The 17,755-nt window shown below is 51.2% G+C and overlaps 9 protein-coding genes across 9 annotated transcripts; 6 read left to right on the top strand and 3 right to left on the bottom strand.

Annotated features, from left to right (window-relative positions):
- Positions 1-49: 49 nt before the first annotated feature.
- COCVIDRAFT_41198 (hypothetical protein) lies at positions 50-687 on the bottom strand (the record flags this gene model as incomplete). The annotated part of the gene is made up of 2 exons (XM_014697165.1): positions 50-309; positions 345-687. The coding sequence occupies 2 exons, from the start codon at positions 685-687 to the stop codon at positions 50-52; spliced, it is 603 nt and encodes a 200-aa protein (XP_014552651.1).
- A 749-nt stretch (positions 688-1,436) lies between these two features.
- On the bottom strand, positions 1,437-2,297 carry COCVIDRAFT_19300 (hypothetical protein; the record flags this gene model as incomplete). Its single annotated transcript, XM_014697149.1, has 2 exons — positions 1,437-1,935; positions 2,089-2,297. 2 exons carry the CDS (start codon positions 2,295-2,297, stop codon positions 1,437-1,439), a joined length of 708 nt encoding a protein of 235 aa, XP_014552635.1.
- Positions 2,298-3,299: 1,002 nt separating this feature from the next.
- COCVIDRAFT_109748 (hypothetical protein) lies at positions 3,300-4,742 on the bottom strand (the record flags this gene model as incomplete). Its single annotated transcript, XM_014697164.1, has 7 exons — positions 3,300-3,738; positions 3,791-3,928; positions 3,999-4,073; positions 4,134-4,288; positions 4,349-4,508; positions 4,564-4,640; positions 4,704-4,742. The coding sequence occupies 7 exons, from the start codon at positions 4,740-4,742 to the stop codon at positions 3,300-3,302; spliced, it is 1,083 nt and encodes a 360-aa protein (XP_014552650.1).
- Positions 4,743-6,725: 1,983 nt separating this feature from the next.
- On the top strand, positions 6,726-7,780 carry COCVIDRAFT_41196 (hypothetical protein; the record flags this gene model as incomplete). The annotated part of the gene is made up of 5 exons (XM_014697163.1): positions 6,726-6,780; positions 6,831-6,914; positions 6,999-7,238; positions 7,291-7,566; positions 7,626-7,780. 5 exons carry the CDS (start codon positions 6,726-6,728, stop codon positions 7,778-7,780), a joined length of 810 nt encoding a protein of 269 aa, XP_014552649.1.
- Positions 7,781-8,176: 396 nt separating this feature from the next.
- On the top strand, positions 8,177-8,757 carry COCVIDRAFT_109676 (hypothetical protein; the record flags this gene model as incomplete). Its single annotated transcript, XM_014697162.1, has 2 exons — positions 8,177-8,391; positions 8,493-8,757. 2 exons carry the CDS (start codon positions 8,177-8,179, stop codon positions 8,755-8,757), a joined length of 480 nt encoding a protein of 159 aa, XP_014552648.1.
- A 481-nt stretch (positions 8,758-9,238) lies between these two features.
- Positions 9,239-9,622, top strand: COCVIDRAFT_29981 (hypothetical protein; the record flags this gene model as incomplete). Its single annotated transcript, XM_014697161.1, has 1 exon — positions 9,239-9,622. The coding sequence occupies one exon, from the start codon at positions 9,239-9,241 to the stop codon at positions 9,620-9,622; it is 384 nt and encodes a 127-aa protein (XP_014552647.1).
- Positions 9,623-10,799: 1,177 nt separating this feature from the next.
- Positions 10,800-12,353, top strand: COCVIDRAFT_109766 (hypothetical protein; the record flags this gene model as incomplete). Its single annotated transcript, XM_014697160.1, has 1 exon — positions 10,800-12,353. The coding sequence occupies one exon, from the start codon at positions 10,800-10,802 to the stop codon at positions 12,351-12,353; it is 1,554 nt and encodes a 517-aa protein (XP_014552646.1).
- Positions 12,354-12,507: 154 nt separating this feature from the next.
- Positions 12,508-13,904, top strand: COCVIDRAFT_109775 (hypothetical protein; the record flags this gene model as incomplete). The annotated part of the gene is made up of 3 exons (XM_014697159.1): positions 12,508-12,630; positions 12,682-13,358; positions 13,415-13,904. The coding sequence occupies 3 exons, from the start codon at positions 12,508-12,510 to the stop codon at positions 13,902-13,904; spliced, it is 1,290 nt and encodes a 429-aa protein (XP_014552645.1).
- Positions 13,905-15,885: 1,981 nt separating this feature from the next.
- Positions 15,886-16,443, top strand: COCVIDRAFT_62850 (carbohydrate esterase family 5 protein; the record flags this gene model as incomplete). Its single annotated transcript, XM_014697158.1, has 1 exon — positions 15,886-16,443. A coding segment is annotated over one exon (558 nt), but the record flags the coding sequence as incomplete, so codon positions are not given.
- Positions 16,444-17,755: the final 1,312 nt, after the last annotated feature.

The following is a 17,755-nucleotide window of genomic DNA, read 5'->3' as shown; positions in this document are numbered from 1 at the left end:
CGCACGTAGAGTACAGTAGGACTCGGTCGGATGCCCTCGACGGGTGGACCTAGGTAACGAAGCAAACGGCGGCGGACAGACAGATATTATGCAGCGGCACAGGGGGTGCAGCGCACTGGCGGCAGATGGTAGCACAGAGGCAGCAAGCCAAGCGGCGTGTTCCAGACGTGGGCCAAAGAGAGGTGCAGTAGCAAGTGCAGCGGGCGTCCGGGACAGCGAGATAGTGGCCAGGAAAAAAAGGACGACCCGAGACGGGCGCACTGGCCAAAAGGGCAGCTGAGAGGCCAAACAAAAAAATGAAGGGCAGCGCTGATTCGCGCAGGGGAATTTTTCAAGTGTCGAACAACAGAGTCGGGAGAGGAGGATGGGTGGACAGGCAGGTGAGGAGGAAATTAGATGGGGTCCCAATGTGGAATGCCGTCCTGTCGCGGCGGCGGGAGAGGTGGAGGGGCTAGCAGGACTTAGTCTGGCGATGGGGTTTGGTCGTGGGATAGGAGTGGCAGAGTCGAGGATAGGATAGGATGGGGATGGGATGTGGAGGGGAGCAGGAGCAGGAGCAGGAACAGGGTGAGGGCTTGATGATGAAGGGCGCGGGGAGGGCGGACGAGAGCACCCACGGTACGGGCGGTGGATGATGGGCAGACAGGCAGGCAGCGCAGGCAGCCCAAAAGCAGCTGGAAAGGGCATCAAAAGCTGCTCGACACACTGACTGGGCTGGCATGGCAATGGAACCCCTGCAGGCTGTGATTGGATCCCAGCAAGATAGCGCTAGTGAATGTGCCTCTGTGGCATCCCTGTGTTGAATCTGACAGACGACGACCGCCTCTGCTTGCTTACCCTCGCCCTCGACCACCGCCACCAAAACAACAACAACACGCGCTCTCTCGCTCTCTATCTCACTCGCTCTCCGCAGCCGATGACCCTGGCGGGCGTTGCGACCAGAACGACAGCCGGCTCTTGCGGCGGTGCGGCCTTGCCGAGCATCTGGCGCATGAGGTTGCTGGTCACTCGGGCCACCATGCGACGAGCCCTGACGCCATATCGCTGCACGACCAGAACACATTTTTTGTTGTCGTGAGCGGCACGCCCGTTGGCTGGGCGTCACACGGCGCATCACATGAGCAACGCCCACGGTGGTGTATATGTATATGTATGTATGTATGTATGTATGTGTGTGTGTGGTATATGTATGTATGTCTCTCCAGACAGACGGACGGACATGCATCCTCACACACATCGTATGTATGTATGTACGTACGTACTACTAGTTACAGTGGCGGATATGACCCTGGTGGTTTTGATATAGGCGGCACAGGGTCGTCGGGCAGTCAGTAGACGCGTCCATGTGTGCAGATTCGCTGGACCCTGGCCCGCAGCTTCCGTTCGTGGCCAAAGTTTAATTGTGTTGGACGGCATGGCCCAACAAGACAGCTGTATCAGCGCTGGTTGCGACGTTGACGGGCGAAGTGAGCAGCACGCGGCTTTTGGGGTATATCAGACATGGACTCGAGGAAGGACAGGGAAGCATCAGTAGTAGCGCGACATGGTCCACTCGACTCCATCTGCATCTGCGTCTCCGCTGAGCGGAGCCACCCACGACACGCCCTCGTGCAGGGAGGCGGCGCACTGACCCGACTTCCCGACCAGGGTGTCTGCGAGCCGATTTGATAGCAGACAGCAGATGCTGCGACATGACATAGCAGTGCCGCTTCTGCGACTGACGACGAAGCCATGGATATGCTCAAGTACTTGCGTAGAGGAGACGCATGGCTCGAGGCCGCCATCGGGTACCTCTGCCTACCGCCCCATCTCTCCCCTCTCCCCTCTCCCCTCTTCGCTCTCCCTCTGTCCCCGTGCAGCGGCTCAAGCCACGTTTTGTGAGGCTGACATGTTGTTTGGATTGGATCCATGACCAACGCCGGCGCCCACCCCCACCTGCCCTTTACGTGACAGCTGGTCGACCCTGCAGACCCCTCAACACCATGCCCTCTCCGTCTCGACATTACCACTCCTACTACTGTACACCTGCCGCTGCCACACCACCCGCCCTGTCCACCGTGACCGCACTCTCTCTAGCTACTGACCTACTGCTCTGCCCACCGCCAATGGCTGCGCCGCCTTGCTGCACACCACTGGCCTATTGCAACCCCTAACGGCTTCACCCATTCCCTGTTCTGGCAACCCATGGCTTGCCTCGGCTTTCTCTGCCCCTCACCGCCATGCACGACCGAGTATGCAAACCATGTGTGCACATGTTCGCTTTGGAACGCCATGGCTTGAACAGCACCACAATCCATGTTGATGAGAAATACGTACTTGGCAACAGTATTTCTACATATCCATGTATACTTACATCTACACTACAACCCACGGGAATAGGGGTTGCCAAATTCCCGGGCCAAAGGGACCAAAGCACAGATGCATCAGCCATGATCTGCTTACCCTCCGCCTTTCTTTCATCATCGCTATCCCAACCAGCTTGAAAACCACCGCCGAAATGGCGCCATTAGCGGTGAGACCCTACCCAGCCTCAATCCACGCCTGGCGGACGACCCGCACCGCCTCGGCTCAGACCAACACCCACCCACTCACACACACAGCCGTTGCCAAAAGTGCCGCCGCAACCGTCGCGTCATATGCAAAGTAGTTCGCGCGTTGATGCCCTTCAACACCACCACACCCGACAAACTCTGTGATGTCTGACATCATCGCGCATCTCTAACGCCAAAACTGCCCCATCGGCCCTTTATGTGCCCCACTACCGAGCTGTCATATTCTCGGAACAAGCCTCTCCCAGTGCACTTATCCGGCCCTCCGCCCCCTTGTAGTCCAAATTTAATTCTCCTGCCCTTGGTCCCTAACCTGGAGCAATGACGTGCCATCACCTACTATGTACTTACTGCGTACAATATAAGCCATGTACCTATGCAAGTATTTGTACATGTACCCCATCTTGCACCTGCTGCTATGAGGAATTGCCCAACCGCGGCAGTGCCTCGCCACTTCGTTGTAACCGCACCGTGTGGTGTGCATAACAAAGGTAGCGTTGCATGACATTGAAGATACAAAGCCGAATCGTCGGCGGTAGCGGCGGCGACGGCGGCCGCACTGGTACTGGCGTCTATCCGCGCTTCCTCCAAAAACGGCGTCGCTTGTTTGTTTCAAGCGTTGGGTCACAGTCTCACCACCATGGGAATTGATGCAACTGAGACATGCTGAACTAATTACCATATGTCCTCACAGCAACGAGGAGAATCTACTCATGACTTGTAAACGCAAAACGACCCACGCGAGTCGTACTATGGTTTCGCCATTGTCGGCGGGAAGGCCCGTTCCAAGCTTATCTCATCGTCGGATGATCGGTCAGAGGCCGGGTACGGTCCTTTAGCCGAAACATCCCTGAGCTCCGTCGTGCTATGAAATTGGACGTCTTTTTGTACGTAAATGCCATTTACAAGGCTAGCTTTTGTTTTGATACCGCTTGCTTCGGCCAGCCTTGTGCCTCTGCTTCCGTATTGCATCGCACCATCCGTCGTGTCCTTTGCGCTTGATCCCAGCATGTTTGGTATCACTCTCTTCATCAGGGGCCGAAGCGCCGGGATGCAGGCACACATTATTCCCAGGCTTGTTTCCATTGTCGACAAGTATGTGATGGACGCTATTTTCCATGTTACGTCGGTCCAGTCGTTCTTACGTCCAACCAGCATGTCGAGCCGTACGGCGGAGATGATGCATACACTACGCTTGGTTAGCACCTCTCCACAGCTACACATGAACGTATGACACTAACCCCAAGCCCATACCCATAACAACTAGGAGGTACGTCTTGCGCATCCAGTTGATTTGCAACCCAAGCACAGGCTTGACAGGGATGATAAGAATCAGGAAATCCGTCACCATGTTGATAATGGCATTGAGCGCAAGCGGTCTACCGACGGTCAGCAACAGAGCTCAAAATCTCCGTCATTTGTACACATGCTGGTGCACCATTCGCTTACAAGTCGTCGTGGATGCAAGTTTCTGGCGTCAGAGTGGTAATCGACTCATACGCGCAGATGCATGGTGTCAATGTCCTTTGAAGGTTACTTTGTTAGTATTGACTTTGGCTCAGTCTCCCCACGGCTGCAACTTACTGCTGAGCTATCCCCCATAAGATAAGCAGACCAATGCCCCACTGCGATATGAGTCGCATTGCTCGGCCGGGAAAAATGGTGCAGTACTGGATGAGAAGCGAGATTTTGGTCGCAATCTGCGCTGCGTTATAGACTGCCGTCGCAGCCAGCATCAACTGCGCCGGGTTAGTATCAGGCATACCGACTAAATCGTCTACAACGCGGCTTCTTCTTACCCGGTTGAAGGTTGGCAATTTGTCCCGCACATGCTCAATGTGTTGTCCTCCGCCACCAGCTATCATCATTGCGAAATTGATACCGGACTGCGCAAGGCTTAGAATGTGCGCAACCAAGATCATGTAATCGTCGGGCCCGACAAAGTGTAGTATCATCCTCCTACCATGCCTGTTAGACTGCTACTCGCCCGGTTTCTTTGCTTCATCTTGGTCACCTTGTGTAGAATCGGAGGACTACGCAGACGCTTGAAAGGACTGTAAAGAGGGCGACAAGGCCGATAGTAACAGGAGCCTGCACGGAATTAGTGACCTGTGTGTTTGCAGCAGCGGTAGGTTTTTCCTTTCTTCCACATACTCGAGTCTCTCTACTAACCGCATCTTGGGCGTTGGCCATGATGTTCAATCCAGATTGAACATGCACTTATGTTGCGCAGACAGAACTGACTTTAGGTCGGATGGCTCAACAAGACACAGGGGTTCTCGCAGTCTTAAGGTGCATACGGACACTCAGAATTCCGAGATCAAATTGGCAGGTACCCTTCTGACAAGGGCTCTTCGAGACCTTGTATGTCGCGCCCGTGACTCGCCATGCAAACGACATTTCGGTTCCATTTATTAGCAACCAGAGATACAGCCACTCGTCTAATGCGCACATGGCTAGCCAGGTGCGCTGTTTGGGACACATGTCCGACAAGTAAGCTGACCGGCTCTCGTCCGAGCAAAAAAACTAGCGGCGTCTTTACAGCTTCGCAATAGATGAAGGTTGCCACTAAACCTGTCATACCCAGCACGTTCATCTTTAGTACGGGGCATCGTGGCCTGTGCGTGATTTCTAAAAAAGCCCTTGCAAAGCCGAGAGTTCACGTTGCATCATCGTTATCCATGTCTTGTTCCCTATATCAAGATGAATATATAGATGTAAAACCCGAAGTTCTTTTATCTCCATCCTCCACCTGGTCCTTCTCCGTGTAGTAGTGCACTTTGTTGCGGCTTCGCTGTCTGGCATGGAGCAAGCTACGACGCAATACAATCCAAACTCCTTGTCAGGTCTATTCGTTATCCAGGGCGCCCATGTCAGATAAACTTGGCATGCGGCTTTTAGTACAGCCACCTGCCACCACATTTGCACCATAAAGATGGAGATGCTGGGCAACAATGACTCTCAAAACCTGTATAGACAAGCATCATCACATACACAGTAGCTGGAGCGTCCCGTAGCTTTGATCGATAAGGGTGTTCGCTCCCGCTGTTGAACAAGATACTCCAGGACACGCCATTAATTAATCGGAAGTCTCACCGTGAAAGGCTCCGAACTGCTACACCATGTCTGTAATCGTATGTTGCCCAGCCAATCAGCCTTGTTGGGGGCACAGGAGTTTCCCAGGATAAGGAGAATTAAGCGAATCACAGCTATTGTCGACAGCTCTCGAAGACTCGCACCCTGATCGCAAACTTTAAAAAAAGTAACTTTTACTATCACTAGAAACACGCGTTGGTTGGTACAGAGTCCTTCAGCTACTCTGTTGTCATTGGCAGGACATAATACGTTGGCACATATGGCGTACGTACAGTGGCGTCAGTAGCGCAGATCGCGCTCTAGCCCGCTCCCCGCCTCCCCGCTGTCCCCGGACCCGTTTTCCATCAAATTGGCTTCCGCGCTGGCTCGCTTCCCCGTTCGCTTCAGCTTGTAGACCATGCGCGTCCCCTTATCCATTGTTTGAGACTAAAATGATGTCCATACAAGACGATAAGAATGACTCGGCTTGAGTAGTGTAGACTCGTTTGTGGGGTAAGGCTCTCGGTCGACTGAATATTTGGGTGAAAACTACAGCCACCAACAAAGCTCGAGGTGTGACTATACTGATACCGTCAAGTAATATCATCTTCCAGCATATTACTCTGTACGTGAAGTCTAATGTTTTTACATATAGAAAAATAACTTGACTACGTTGTGGTGAAGATGGGTGATTGCAAATGATAGCTTTGGTTTAATAGGGGCTGTTTTCATCTGGGTATTTCGGTCGACCAAGAGCCCTGAACGGTTGCCTCCATCCCACCGCACTCCGCGGGAAACAACTCTACTAGTCATGTTGTAATCAATCGGCTTTCCCCGCGGAAATGCTGGATTTCGTCGAATTTAAAAAAGTGGCATCACATAGGGAAATAAGCGTTGCCTAATGCCTGACTTAGAGATGCTTTTTTTGCTGCCGGACTCGTTGATTACCACAGCCACGTTCTCCCGTTCAGCCCAGCGGCATGAACCGTGCTAAACTTACGTACCCCACCACCCCACTTTCAACGGCATTCTCAAACTCTCACGCCTACGCGTTGAATAGACAGCAGACGCTACATACAGCCACGCTGAATTAACATCACAATGCTCATTACGGAAACACACAAAGATGTGCCCACCCAGGCAGGTGGTGACATGAGTTTGTGGTCCTTGTGTACATTGGTGGCGGCAGCTCAACTGACGTTCCAGGGATCTTCATCTTCCACCCCACCATTGCAAACTACCCCAAAGCAAAGTTTCCCGGTGTCGTAGTCTTCTCCGAAATTTATCAAGGTAATTTCGATTCTTCATTGTGCACGTTGTTTTTGATTGGTTGAGAAAAGAATTACGCTTGGATTTTTGCTGATATTCTTACAGTGACTGGGCCCGTTGCTCGCTTTGCACGACAAATCGCTTCCCAAGGCTACATTGTCGCAGCGCCATCTTCCTACCATGAGTTTACTGGACCTGAACCACTTGCCTACGACGTCCCTGGTACTGACCAGGGCAATGAATGGAAAGTCACAAAGACGGTCCAAGCTTATGACGAGGATGCCTCTCTTTCGGTAGACGCATTACTCGCAATGCCAACATGCAATGGAAGAATCGGCGCTACTGGCAAGTATTGATTTCTCATCAGGGACAAGTACGCAGCTCATTGTCTTCGCAGGCATGTGTCTAGGAGGCCACTTGGCATACCGTTGCGCTCTCGATCCACGTGTCTCTGCAGCAATTTGCTACTTTGCAACCGATATCCACAGCGGTACGCTAGGAAAGGGCAAAAAGGACGACTCGCTTGCTCGCTGTAAAGACATCAAAGGCGAGCTTGTCATGATATTCGGCAAGATGGACACGCACGTACCACCAGAAGGCCGAGACCTGATTAGAAAGTCACTGCATGAGGCAGGTGTTACCTTTTCCTTCTATGAACCAGCCTGGGCCCAACGTGAGTATACCTGGTCGTGTCTGCTAGAAGTTTTCCGGGCGTACTAACCCGTTCGACAGATGCTTTCATCAGAGATGAGCTTAGCAAGGGGCGATACGATGCTGCATTGTCGGGGATTTGCTTTGAGATGCTCAAAGAGCTATTTAATCGCACATTACGCTCTGATCTGGGACCGAGGTCTGGGGGCGACGTCGAGATTGAGGACGTGTGCTAAACGTGAACTTGGCCCGGACATAGAGCAGTATCTGCAATCCAGCTATCGGTTCTGGTAACAAGCTCCAATATTCATACTATCGAATGCAATGCATGAGCACCGGCATTCGGCCGTGAGACTAGACTAGACTACTCTAATACTTAGCCCGAGCACTATAGGTGAAGTAAAACATAGCAGCCACGTGAATGGCGTAATTACAGGGGCATGAAGACTAGGAGCCAATCAACATGTCCATGACAAACATGCATGCCAAGCTGTCTAAAATGCGCTAACACCGACGATGTTTCTCGAACCTCGGTGGTTGACATCTCCAATTTGCCATCGCAACATCAATTCTACCACGTATCGCAAACACAACACCCGAACGCATAACAACCACATCACAAGAACAACAAAATGCCTCGCCAACGTTCCGGAACCGCTCCTCCCCGCCGCCCTCAAGTCCCAGCAGCCAGGCAGGCTACCACTGCGCCTGCGCCTGCGTCATCGCGCCCTCACTCGACTGCTGCGGCTCCCGCCCAGCATGCTCCCACTCATGCGCCCGTTCAGCAGGCGCAGGCTCCTACACCTCAGGGACCTGGTCTGTTTGGACAGATGGCTAGCACTGCTGCGTAAGTAGTCCCAGGCAACCATATTTAACCTGGATCGATTTGCGCCACGAATGCCAGGCACCCCACTTTGTAATTTGAACACTGAACTGACATGCTTGCAGCGGTGTCGCAGTAGGATCTTCAATCGGCCACGCAATTGGCGGTCTCTTCAGCGGTGGTTCTTCCGCCCCTGCCGACGCCGCGCCCCAAAACACCGACTTCGCCGCACAGCACCAGGCATCCGCTCAAATGGCACAGTCGGGTCCCTGCGCAAACGACGTCCAGAGCTTCCGCAAGTGCATGGACGAGAACCAGGGCAGCTTGACTATCTGTGGATGGTACCTTGACCAACTCAAGGCATGCCAGGCGGCGGCTAGTCAGTACTAGAAAGTAGTTTTGATGTAGTAAGAGGACGAAGCAAAAAGGATAGCAGCCAGTATGGAGGGGAAGTGTATGAATATAGCGACACATTGAATTGCATCTTTGAGCGCACATAGCAAACATGGCATTTGAAGACTGCGGTTTCATGCTGCATTATCTGGCTAATCAATCAATCAATCACCACTTCAACATATACCTTGATTGCCTTTGCATTTGCACAAGATGACTGTATCTACTACACACATCAGCAAATAAAATCCTGTACGTATACCTTTTCAATCCCGTTAGTCGTCGTCTCGCTGCCAATGCTAACGTTGCTGTTCAGTGTTCAGTGAGCTTGGGGTATTCGTAATCCGTGAAGAGAGTTCCTTCCACAACAGACAGATCAGTGAGGAAAGCACCCATAACACAGCAACAATGTGATGAGCAAGATCGAATCCAACACCCGACTGGCTCGCCAGACCTGGGTACTGGCCACCTTGCTCCTATGGCCCTTGTGGGTCCATTCTGGATGCGGCTGTCCGCTCGCTTTGTTGTCTTTTGGGACAAGACAATTCGTGACGCCCTGACCGATCCTGATCGGCAGGGAGGGTTTTTGAGAGCAGTTCTGTTGGTGGACCAGAACCTGCTTCGGCAGCTCAAGAAGGAGGATGAGGCCCTCTCCGCCGCCAAAGCCGATGCCGCCGCCGCCGAGGACACCGCTGAGAGGCCCCGCGAGCAGCTCGCTGCTGCCAAGGACAGGATGACCGCCCTCGAGCGGATGATGGCTGACGCCTGGAGGACCGCTGCCGAGTGCAAGCGCACCGCGGGTGAGAGCGCCCGGATGATTGCCGAGCTCAGGCACGGCCTGGAAGAGGAAACGCAAGCGTAAAGCCACGAAGGAACAACGCGTTAAAACCCGTCGAGTGAAGGCAAAGCTACGTACAATAAACCTCATGAAGGAAAACGTAAGGAACAACCATTTCGCCATTAATCCTGACATCAACACCTGGTCGAGGGTAAAACCTTGGCTGGGCCGGGCATCGGTCTGACGGGTCAGACGCTCCAACTAATGGGCGTACCCTGGATTGCACATTTGTACATTAACTGGTGGGTCCGCTACAACATCATCAAGCGGATAGCAAAGATCAGACCTTCACTTGGTTCTTCCCTTGCCAAAGGAAGCCAGTGTAAATCCGATGTCAGGAGGCAGTTATACTACTAGACTGGAATCTTTTCCAAATACGAGAACACTCGACACGGCGCTAGTCATATCGTTAAGTCATCGCTCAGCTTTTCAGCTGAATCAATCCATCTCCGAAGGCGCGATAGCTTCACATCCATCAAGACAATCAAGAAGTGGTAGCCAGATCACCTTCCTATCTTGAAAATCGCTTCGTTCTCCGAACTGGAACCAGATCTTTCTTCAGATGTGGGGCAGCTTTATATCAACCCGCACAGTCAAGACGGCGTCAATCTGGATTATCTCCAAGTAATCGAACAAATCGCTTGGATTTTCAATCTAGAACCAGTCTACCTACAAGTGCGGATGCTTCGTATGAAACTAGTCGACCAACATACCGGCAGACCGTCAGCAACCATGGTCGATAGTCCCCATACAACCGTGGTCGATAGTCCCCATACAACCTGGACCAAGAGATATCGCTAAGTCCACGAAAACGTTGGTGCAGACTCAGAAACAACCAAACAAGCAACACTTTAACTTATACTTCCCGTACACCTCATTGTTCTTTGATTGGCCGCCCCTAAATCCGATTGGAACCGGTGGAGTGTCTCAGTCCGAGCTACGTTGGGACTTGTATATTTTGCGTCGAGCTTTCGCGTAACTTCTGCAGAGAAAGGTTTCATCAGTTTCAAAGATAAAGCTCAGATAAAGGGACTTGCCCGCTGACTCCATGCCCGCTTGCTCTACACCCGCTTGCTCTACACCCGCTTGCTCTACACCCGCTTGCTCTACACCCGCTTGCTCTACACCCGCTTGCTCTTCACTCGCTAGCCTCGCACCCCTCCGAATATCCGTCCAAGCGCAACACAAGTAAGAATTCAAAATGCGTTCTTTTCTACAAACGATGAAAAGGTGGCGCGAGGAACGCAATCTCATCAAGAACCCAGCGAAACAGGATGATCAAAAGGTCAAAGCGTCCATTGCCGCCCTGCACCACGAAGAACGTGAGTTCATCGAGAACGTGGAGAAACAGAACAATGAACAAGTGCAAGCACTCCTCGCCGCCTTACACAAGTCACAATGTAACATGGACCCGCTTATAGCCGCTCAGGTGTACAACAGTCGTTTCTGTCCCCTTACTAGCCGGTTTCCAGATGAACTCCTCCTCTGTATTCTCGACTTTTTACACGACGATGTCGTTACGTTGTCTTGTCTCCGGATAGCTTCAAGAAAATTTCTTTACATCATTGGCAATCAACTGCTGCGGCAAGACCCATTTTTCGGTCTGTATCATCCTAGCCTGCTCTCGGAGGTTCCAAAGGGCCAGTTTCGGCGGCTAATACAGAGGGATGGCCGGTGCAATGACTGCAGGCAATGGAATGAAACCTGTGACCCTCGATACTCTGATTGCTGCAAATTCTGGCCGAGCAGTGCCTGTTTCGAAGATTTTGCAGAGTATATCCGGCTTTGTCGCAAGCTCCACTGCTATGCCTGCGACAGTCTTCACTCCGCTTGGGAATTTTCCTTCGAAAACAGGCAATATTCAGGCTATTGGCGAAAACGACGATGTCTAGGACAACAGGGATCGGTTGAGTTGTGCAACCATATTCAAATCACTTGGGCCGCTATCAAGGCCCATATTGATGACTGGCGGCGGCAGCAGCACTATCGAGGAGGAGACTGGCAAGCCTGTCTTGATAGCTTCAGCATCGAGTGTCACGATGCCAACCATGACATACGCTGTACAGCCTCAGAGCCACCAACCTGGCCTCGGGCCCGTCTCAGCACCACGTATATTGACAACGCCAACCCAGACACTGTGGTCCTCAATCTAGAATGGACACCTCATAGCCGTATCGATACAATGGCCCTCACCGCCAATGGCCGAATACCTGCACCAGAGCTGAGGTTGTTATTCCATAGGCTTCGAGGTTTAGGCCCTGCCAACGCTTTGTACCCTTTGTCCCGTTTTGGCGATCCGCCTGAAATGGCATTTTTCGGTCCACTTTCCCATCTTCGGCAATTTGTTCACTACCAGACTGGAGAAAATGATCAAACAAGACCTCTTCCAACCTTGATCCCATCGATTCACACAGATATGGGATTACAGCCACATGTTTCTTCTATAGACGGTGGTCATGGAAAGAAGCTAACCATGAAACTACATTCCTTGAAAAGTACTGGTGCTGCTTCCATCTCCTCGTACTGTATTGTACTTCGTTACGAGAGAGATATCGTAATCTGCAAGGCGAGGGACCTGGCAGATCCTACTGTCAAGATCGTTCCCACCCACTGTTGGCTGCACACCATGGATACGCAAACTTACCCGCACCCACAAGCAAGCCATGTCAGGCCCCAGTGTAAGGACGTTACTTGTGTCAATTACTTCAAGAGGCACAAAGGCCGTCATCGCTGCACAGGCTGGAATTGCTTCTAGAAAGGATTGGTCCAATCAACTACTGTGGCTGAGTGGGAACGCAAGGGACATGCGAGTGGCGGGGACGGACCAGTGACAGGCTCTGCCAAGTCTTCCCCCTCCTGCTTCCTTTCCAAAGATGATTGCAAGCTTTCGTGTCTTTGCTCTATCGAAAATGTCGGTCCGATTAGACATAATCATCGTGGGTGCAGGGCTGTCGGGTCTCGCAGCGGCGATACAATGCGCACTTTCAGGTCATTCTGTCATAGTTTTAGAGGCCGCGAAGGAGCTTGCTGAGGTGGGCGCAACATCCTCGAGCACCAAATAGGGTGACTGAACATCTTGTTAGGTCGGCGCCGGTCTCCAGTTGACACCAAACGCGACACGTCTGCTTCAGCAATGGTCCGTATATGACACCATTAGGGATCAAGTGTCTGAGCCCACTACGCTTACAGTGTACAACTATCGAGGCGAGACTCTTGCACACGAAGATAATTTCGGCACAAACATTCGTCGGAAATATGGTGCACCGTTCTCGGACTGTCACCGTGTGGATTTACAGCAAGCTCTGGTAAGAAGAGTAAAAGAGCTAGGTGTGCACGTTGTTTTGGATGCAAAGGTGAATGGCATGGACTTTGGCAGCGCTCCTGGCGACAGAGCACGTGTAAAATCATACCAAGGTCAAATTTATGAAGCCGATCTCATTGTCGGAGCTGATGGGCTCTGGTCCTCTTGTCGGTCTACCATGCTCGGACGCAATGACCCTCCCCTGCCAACTGGAGATCTTGCGTTCCGTATAGTGCTCAGCGTTGATCAAATTGGCGACCCTAAATTGAAGGAGATGGTGCAGACACCCGCATGCCGATTTTGGGCGGGACCTGATGCGCACGCAGTAGCCTACAGCATCCGCGGAGGGAACATGTACAACGTCGTTCTGCTCGTCCCCGACGACCTGGACGAAGGGGTGGCGAGGACGCAGGGCAATTTGGATGAAATGAGGAGGCTGTTTGAGGGATGGGATCCCGTGTAGGCTACCCCACTTGCCTCATCCATTGCATAAGCCACTGACACGTACGTTTTAGGTTAACTCAGCTGCTTGAATGTGTCGACAAAGTGGACAAGTGGAAACTGATGCACCGTGCCGAGATGGACTCGTGGGTCAACCCACAAAATAACCTCGTACTAATTGGCGACTCATGTCACCCGATGCTCCCGTATCTTGCCCAGGGTGCCAACTCGTCCATCGAAGACGGTGCAGTCTTGGGCTTGCTTCTCGCCCCAGAACACTACAAATCAAAATCACAACTACCGGAGAGTTTACAGCTCTTCCAGCAATTGCGAAAAGCAAGGAGTGAGAGTATTGCGCGGGAAACATTCAAGCAGCGAAAAGACTTTCATCTACGTGATGGACCAGAACAAGCAATTCGTGACGCCACAATGCTTAGGCAACTAGGCAAAGGTCCAGAAGGCGCATTCCCGAGTCGCTGGACATGCCCCGAGGTGCAACCTTGGCTGTACGGTTACAACGCGACCAAAGAAGTTGCGGCGGCAATGCGAGCTCGAACGTCGTGATGGTACGTTTTGTTCGAAGTGGTGCAAGGACGACATGAACTCTGACCTCATCGTCCGGTGTACAGGTATCGCGGCGTGTTATTTCCATTGAGAGAAGGCTACCAGCACTGAATGGTTGAGAGATGATGTTGCACTAGGAGCATCATGAAACGATGTACATGAGGAATGCCGAGGCATGTCGCATGGCCGACATGGGAAGCACTAGTAGCCCTACGCCACAGGGTCTCCAGAACCCTAGCTAATTTGCACAGTGGTCATATCAGGTATTTAATTGCTTGGTGCATTATGCCGTTTCATGCTTCCCATGTACTTTCTCAAACAGGATTCTTCAGAAAGCGAATATGAAAGAGGAAAACAGGTTTGCCGCTGTGGATCGAGGAACCGACGAATCTTAGGTTTTTACACAGCGCACAACATCTGGTCGTGCCTTAAATGGACGATATTTCCTTTTTGTAGCGAAGTTTGAAGGTGTATTACGATGATTCAATTCTCCGACAAGACCCTCTATTGTATGCATACTGCAAGTAATAAATCACATTTCCTCGGACGACAAAGCAGACCTCGCAATGTCCATGGTGAGATGATAGTCGCTAGCCCGCGGCCCGCGAAACAAACTATCCCATAATGATTGATGATGCGCCCGCCGCTAACGTAACGGCAACACTAGTCGACAGGCCCAATGCCTTTCAGTGTGCCTATCAAGCCCCATGCCATGATATGTGAAACATGAAGATCAACGGCAAACCTGGTCGTATACACAAAGCCTAGCAAAGATGTGTCGATCCGCGGGGACAACAACTACCACGTCCCACGCTAAACATCAGGTAGTAAAGCCCTGCAGCAAATGTTGGCGTGGTGCGTAGTACTCCGCACCTCCCTTTCATCACCTTTTTCTTTTGTCCGCAAAGAAAACGAATGTTTCAAAAAAATCGTACCAGCAGATGATCAGTCACTGGGACAGTTGGTCCTCGGCACATATGTATATGTACATACTGTATCTCTCGCCACGTCGTGGGTATAAGAAGGGTAGTGGTGTAGCCCCCCAGTGCTAGAGAAGGCATCGACTTTCGATCCTACATTCACTTCTCCGCCTTGTTTCTCTCGTGCAGTGCACACCTCGTACCCATCTTTTTTGCTTTATCTTCAAGCCTTTCCTGCCGTTCGTTCATCGGGATATAGCGCATCCATTTTTTCTCTCTTAACAAACAGAGAATTCTTTTTTTGACCATATCGAGATTTCAGATCGTCTTTGGTGTAAACTCGATTCAATATGAAGTATCACGCTGGTCACATTTTGGCGCTTGCGAGTGTTGCGGCTGCGTATCCGTATCCTCAGGAGTTGCCTTCTACCACGGAGCCCGGCGCAGGCTCTGGACTTGGTGGTCTCTTTCCAGGCCTAGGCGGAGGATCAAGCCTGCCTAGCCTTGGTGGGGGTTCTGGTCTCCCTGGCCTTGGAGGAGGCTCTGGTCTACCTGGTCTTGGGGGTGGTGGTTTGACCCTTCCTACCAAACTCCCAAGCCTTGGAGGGGGTTCTGGCTTTCCTGGTCTTGGAGGAGGTCTCGGAGGAGGTTTTGCTCGACCTACTGGCTTCCCTAGTCTAGGAGGAGGTTCTGGCCTTGGAGGAGGCCTCACTCTACCTACTAGCTTGCCCAGTCTAGGTGGAGGTTCAAGCTTCCCTGGCCTTAGCGGAGGTTCAAGTCTGCCAGGTCTTGGAGGGATCGGATCCTCACGCAAAGCTGCTGGTAGCGACACTAGCATTGGCACTGGCGGTTCCTCGTGGATGAACTGGCTCAGCGGATTGACCGGAGGCCTTGGTGGAGGCTCTAGTGCTGGCAGCGACGAAGTTGCACCACCTGCTTCTCCCGATACCGAGACACCATCAACGCCAGCAACACCAGCGACTCCAGCCATACCTGGAGGAAACAGTACTGGTGGCTCTGGTGGCTCTGGAGGAAACTGCAAACCGCAACAGGCTTCTTCCGGCCTTCTCGGAGGGTCCGAAAACGGCGTCGTGGACAAGAACTGTTGCACAGACATGACAATCGTCTTTGCTCGCGGAACGGGCGAGATGGGCAACGTAGGCACTGTCTCTGGGCCACCCATGTTCAAGGCTATCCGTAGCAAGCTCGGTGACGACCGCGTTACTGTCCAGGGTGTCGACTATCCCGCATCTGCCGCTGGTAATGTCAACCTTGGTGGCGATGGTGGTGAGAAGATGGCAGCGCTGGTCAAGCAGGCCAAGTCTCTGTGCCCCAACACCAAGGTCATTGTCTCTGGCTACTCACAGGGTGCTATGGTAGTTCACAATGCGTTCAATAAGGGCCTTTCAGCCGAGGATGTTAGTGGCGCGGTTCTGTTCGGAGACCCACTGAAGCGCACAGCAGTTGGCAAACTTCCCACAGATAAGGTTAAGCAGTTCTGTGGCACTGCTGATCAGATCTGCGGCGGTGGTGGAGATGGTGGTGCCACCGGTAGCCACATTAGCTACGGTAGCAGTGCTGAGGCTGCAGCCACTTTCGCTATTCAGGCTGCCGGTCTTGCTTAGGTAGACTAAGTCTATGTTGTCGGTATAAACCAGGATGGATGTTTTGGTCGATGGGCCTGTCACTTCGTCACAGAAGATACAGGCAGGGACTGGACATTTGGAACAGAAGACGGCATACATTCATTTGGCCACTCGATTTTATGTATCTAGTTTCCTTCATCTATATATAGTTATCAAACTCGCTCTTTTCGGTCACCCTTATGACCCGCGGACTCCTGATCTTTCTAGTATTCACGCAAGGACAGTATCTAAATTCTCCCCTATCGCACATGTTATTGTTAACGAGAGGAAATCAATACTACTTCAACTACCTATTGACAAATTTGCCACAATTGTAATCGTTTGCCTAGAGATTTTGAGATTGTGAAGACACCCTCGAAGAAGACCATGCTGAAAATGAACAAGACAGCGAGGATGGCAGCGAAGGGGATGGATAGAACCTTGATGACGGGTGGAGATGAGTTTTTTTTTCTTAAAACGAAAACGATGATGATATCTCATTAGACTACTCCTTGTAAAGTGATGATTAGTTTGGCAAGAATTCCCAACCCAGTCCTATCTACGAAAAGCCTTTCTATTTTCTGATATTGATCTAATATGATAATAGCGAAAGTAATCGGAAGGTTACGGTTGTATTGACATTCTCTTTCCACGTCGTTCATCAAAGAAACAGAAAAAAAGTAAAAAAAAACTAGTTAGATATATATGAACAAATCAAGTCGGCTTCAACAGAAAGCAACAGATCGGGCTTGTGGTTTAGTGGTATAATACTCCCTTAGCATTAGTTCTTCCGCCTTCAAAAGCGCAAGACGACGCCTGGGAGTGGTCCGGGGTTCGATTCCCCGCGAGTCCATTTCTTTTTTGGCCCCGGCCTTTCTAAGTGGAGTTTCTAAGAGAAAAGAATTCTAAGATTAATTACAACTATTAAGTAATAACTACGCCTATCTATCCTCTACTCTACTAATTAATACTATTACGTATTAATACGAGCGATATATCTATAATACTAGTCTTATCTCTATTTTATTAAATACTTAGTACTTTACTATAAAACAAAAATACTATAACTACTTATTTACTTCTTACTCTCTTTTAACTAAACCTTTACTATAAACTCCTTCTACTAATTAGTTAGATATTTAGCATTTAAGGTCTTCTTAATATAGACTATATCTTCTTAGTGTCAGGAGCTCACCCTCCTTGGGCCACTTTGCACCATCTAGGGCCAATCTGGCCCTTGTTAGCCTATCTTAGTCATATCTGACTTATCAAAGCAGATATAAGCACGAAGAATACTACCTAAGCT

This window comes from Bipolaris victoriae (genome assembly GCF_000527765.1).
Source record: "Bipolaris victoriae FI3 unplaced genomic scaffold scaffold_104, whole genome shotgun sequence".
NCBI lineage: Eukaryota > Fungi > Ascomycota > Dothideomycetes > Pleosporales > Pleosporaceae > Bipolaris > Bipolaris victoriae.
Note: the sequence above shows the minus strand (reverse complement) of the source record. Positions and strands in the feature narration are given on the sequence as shown.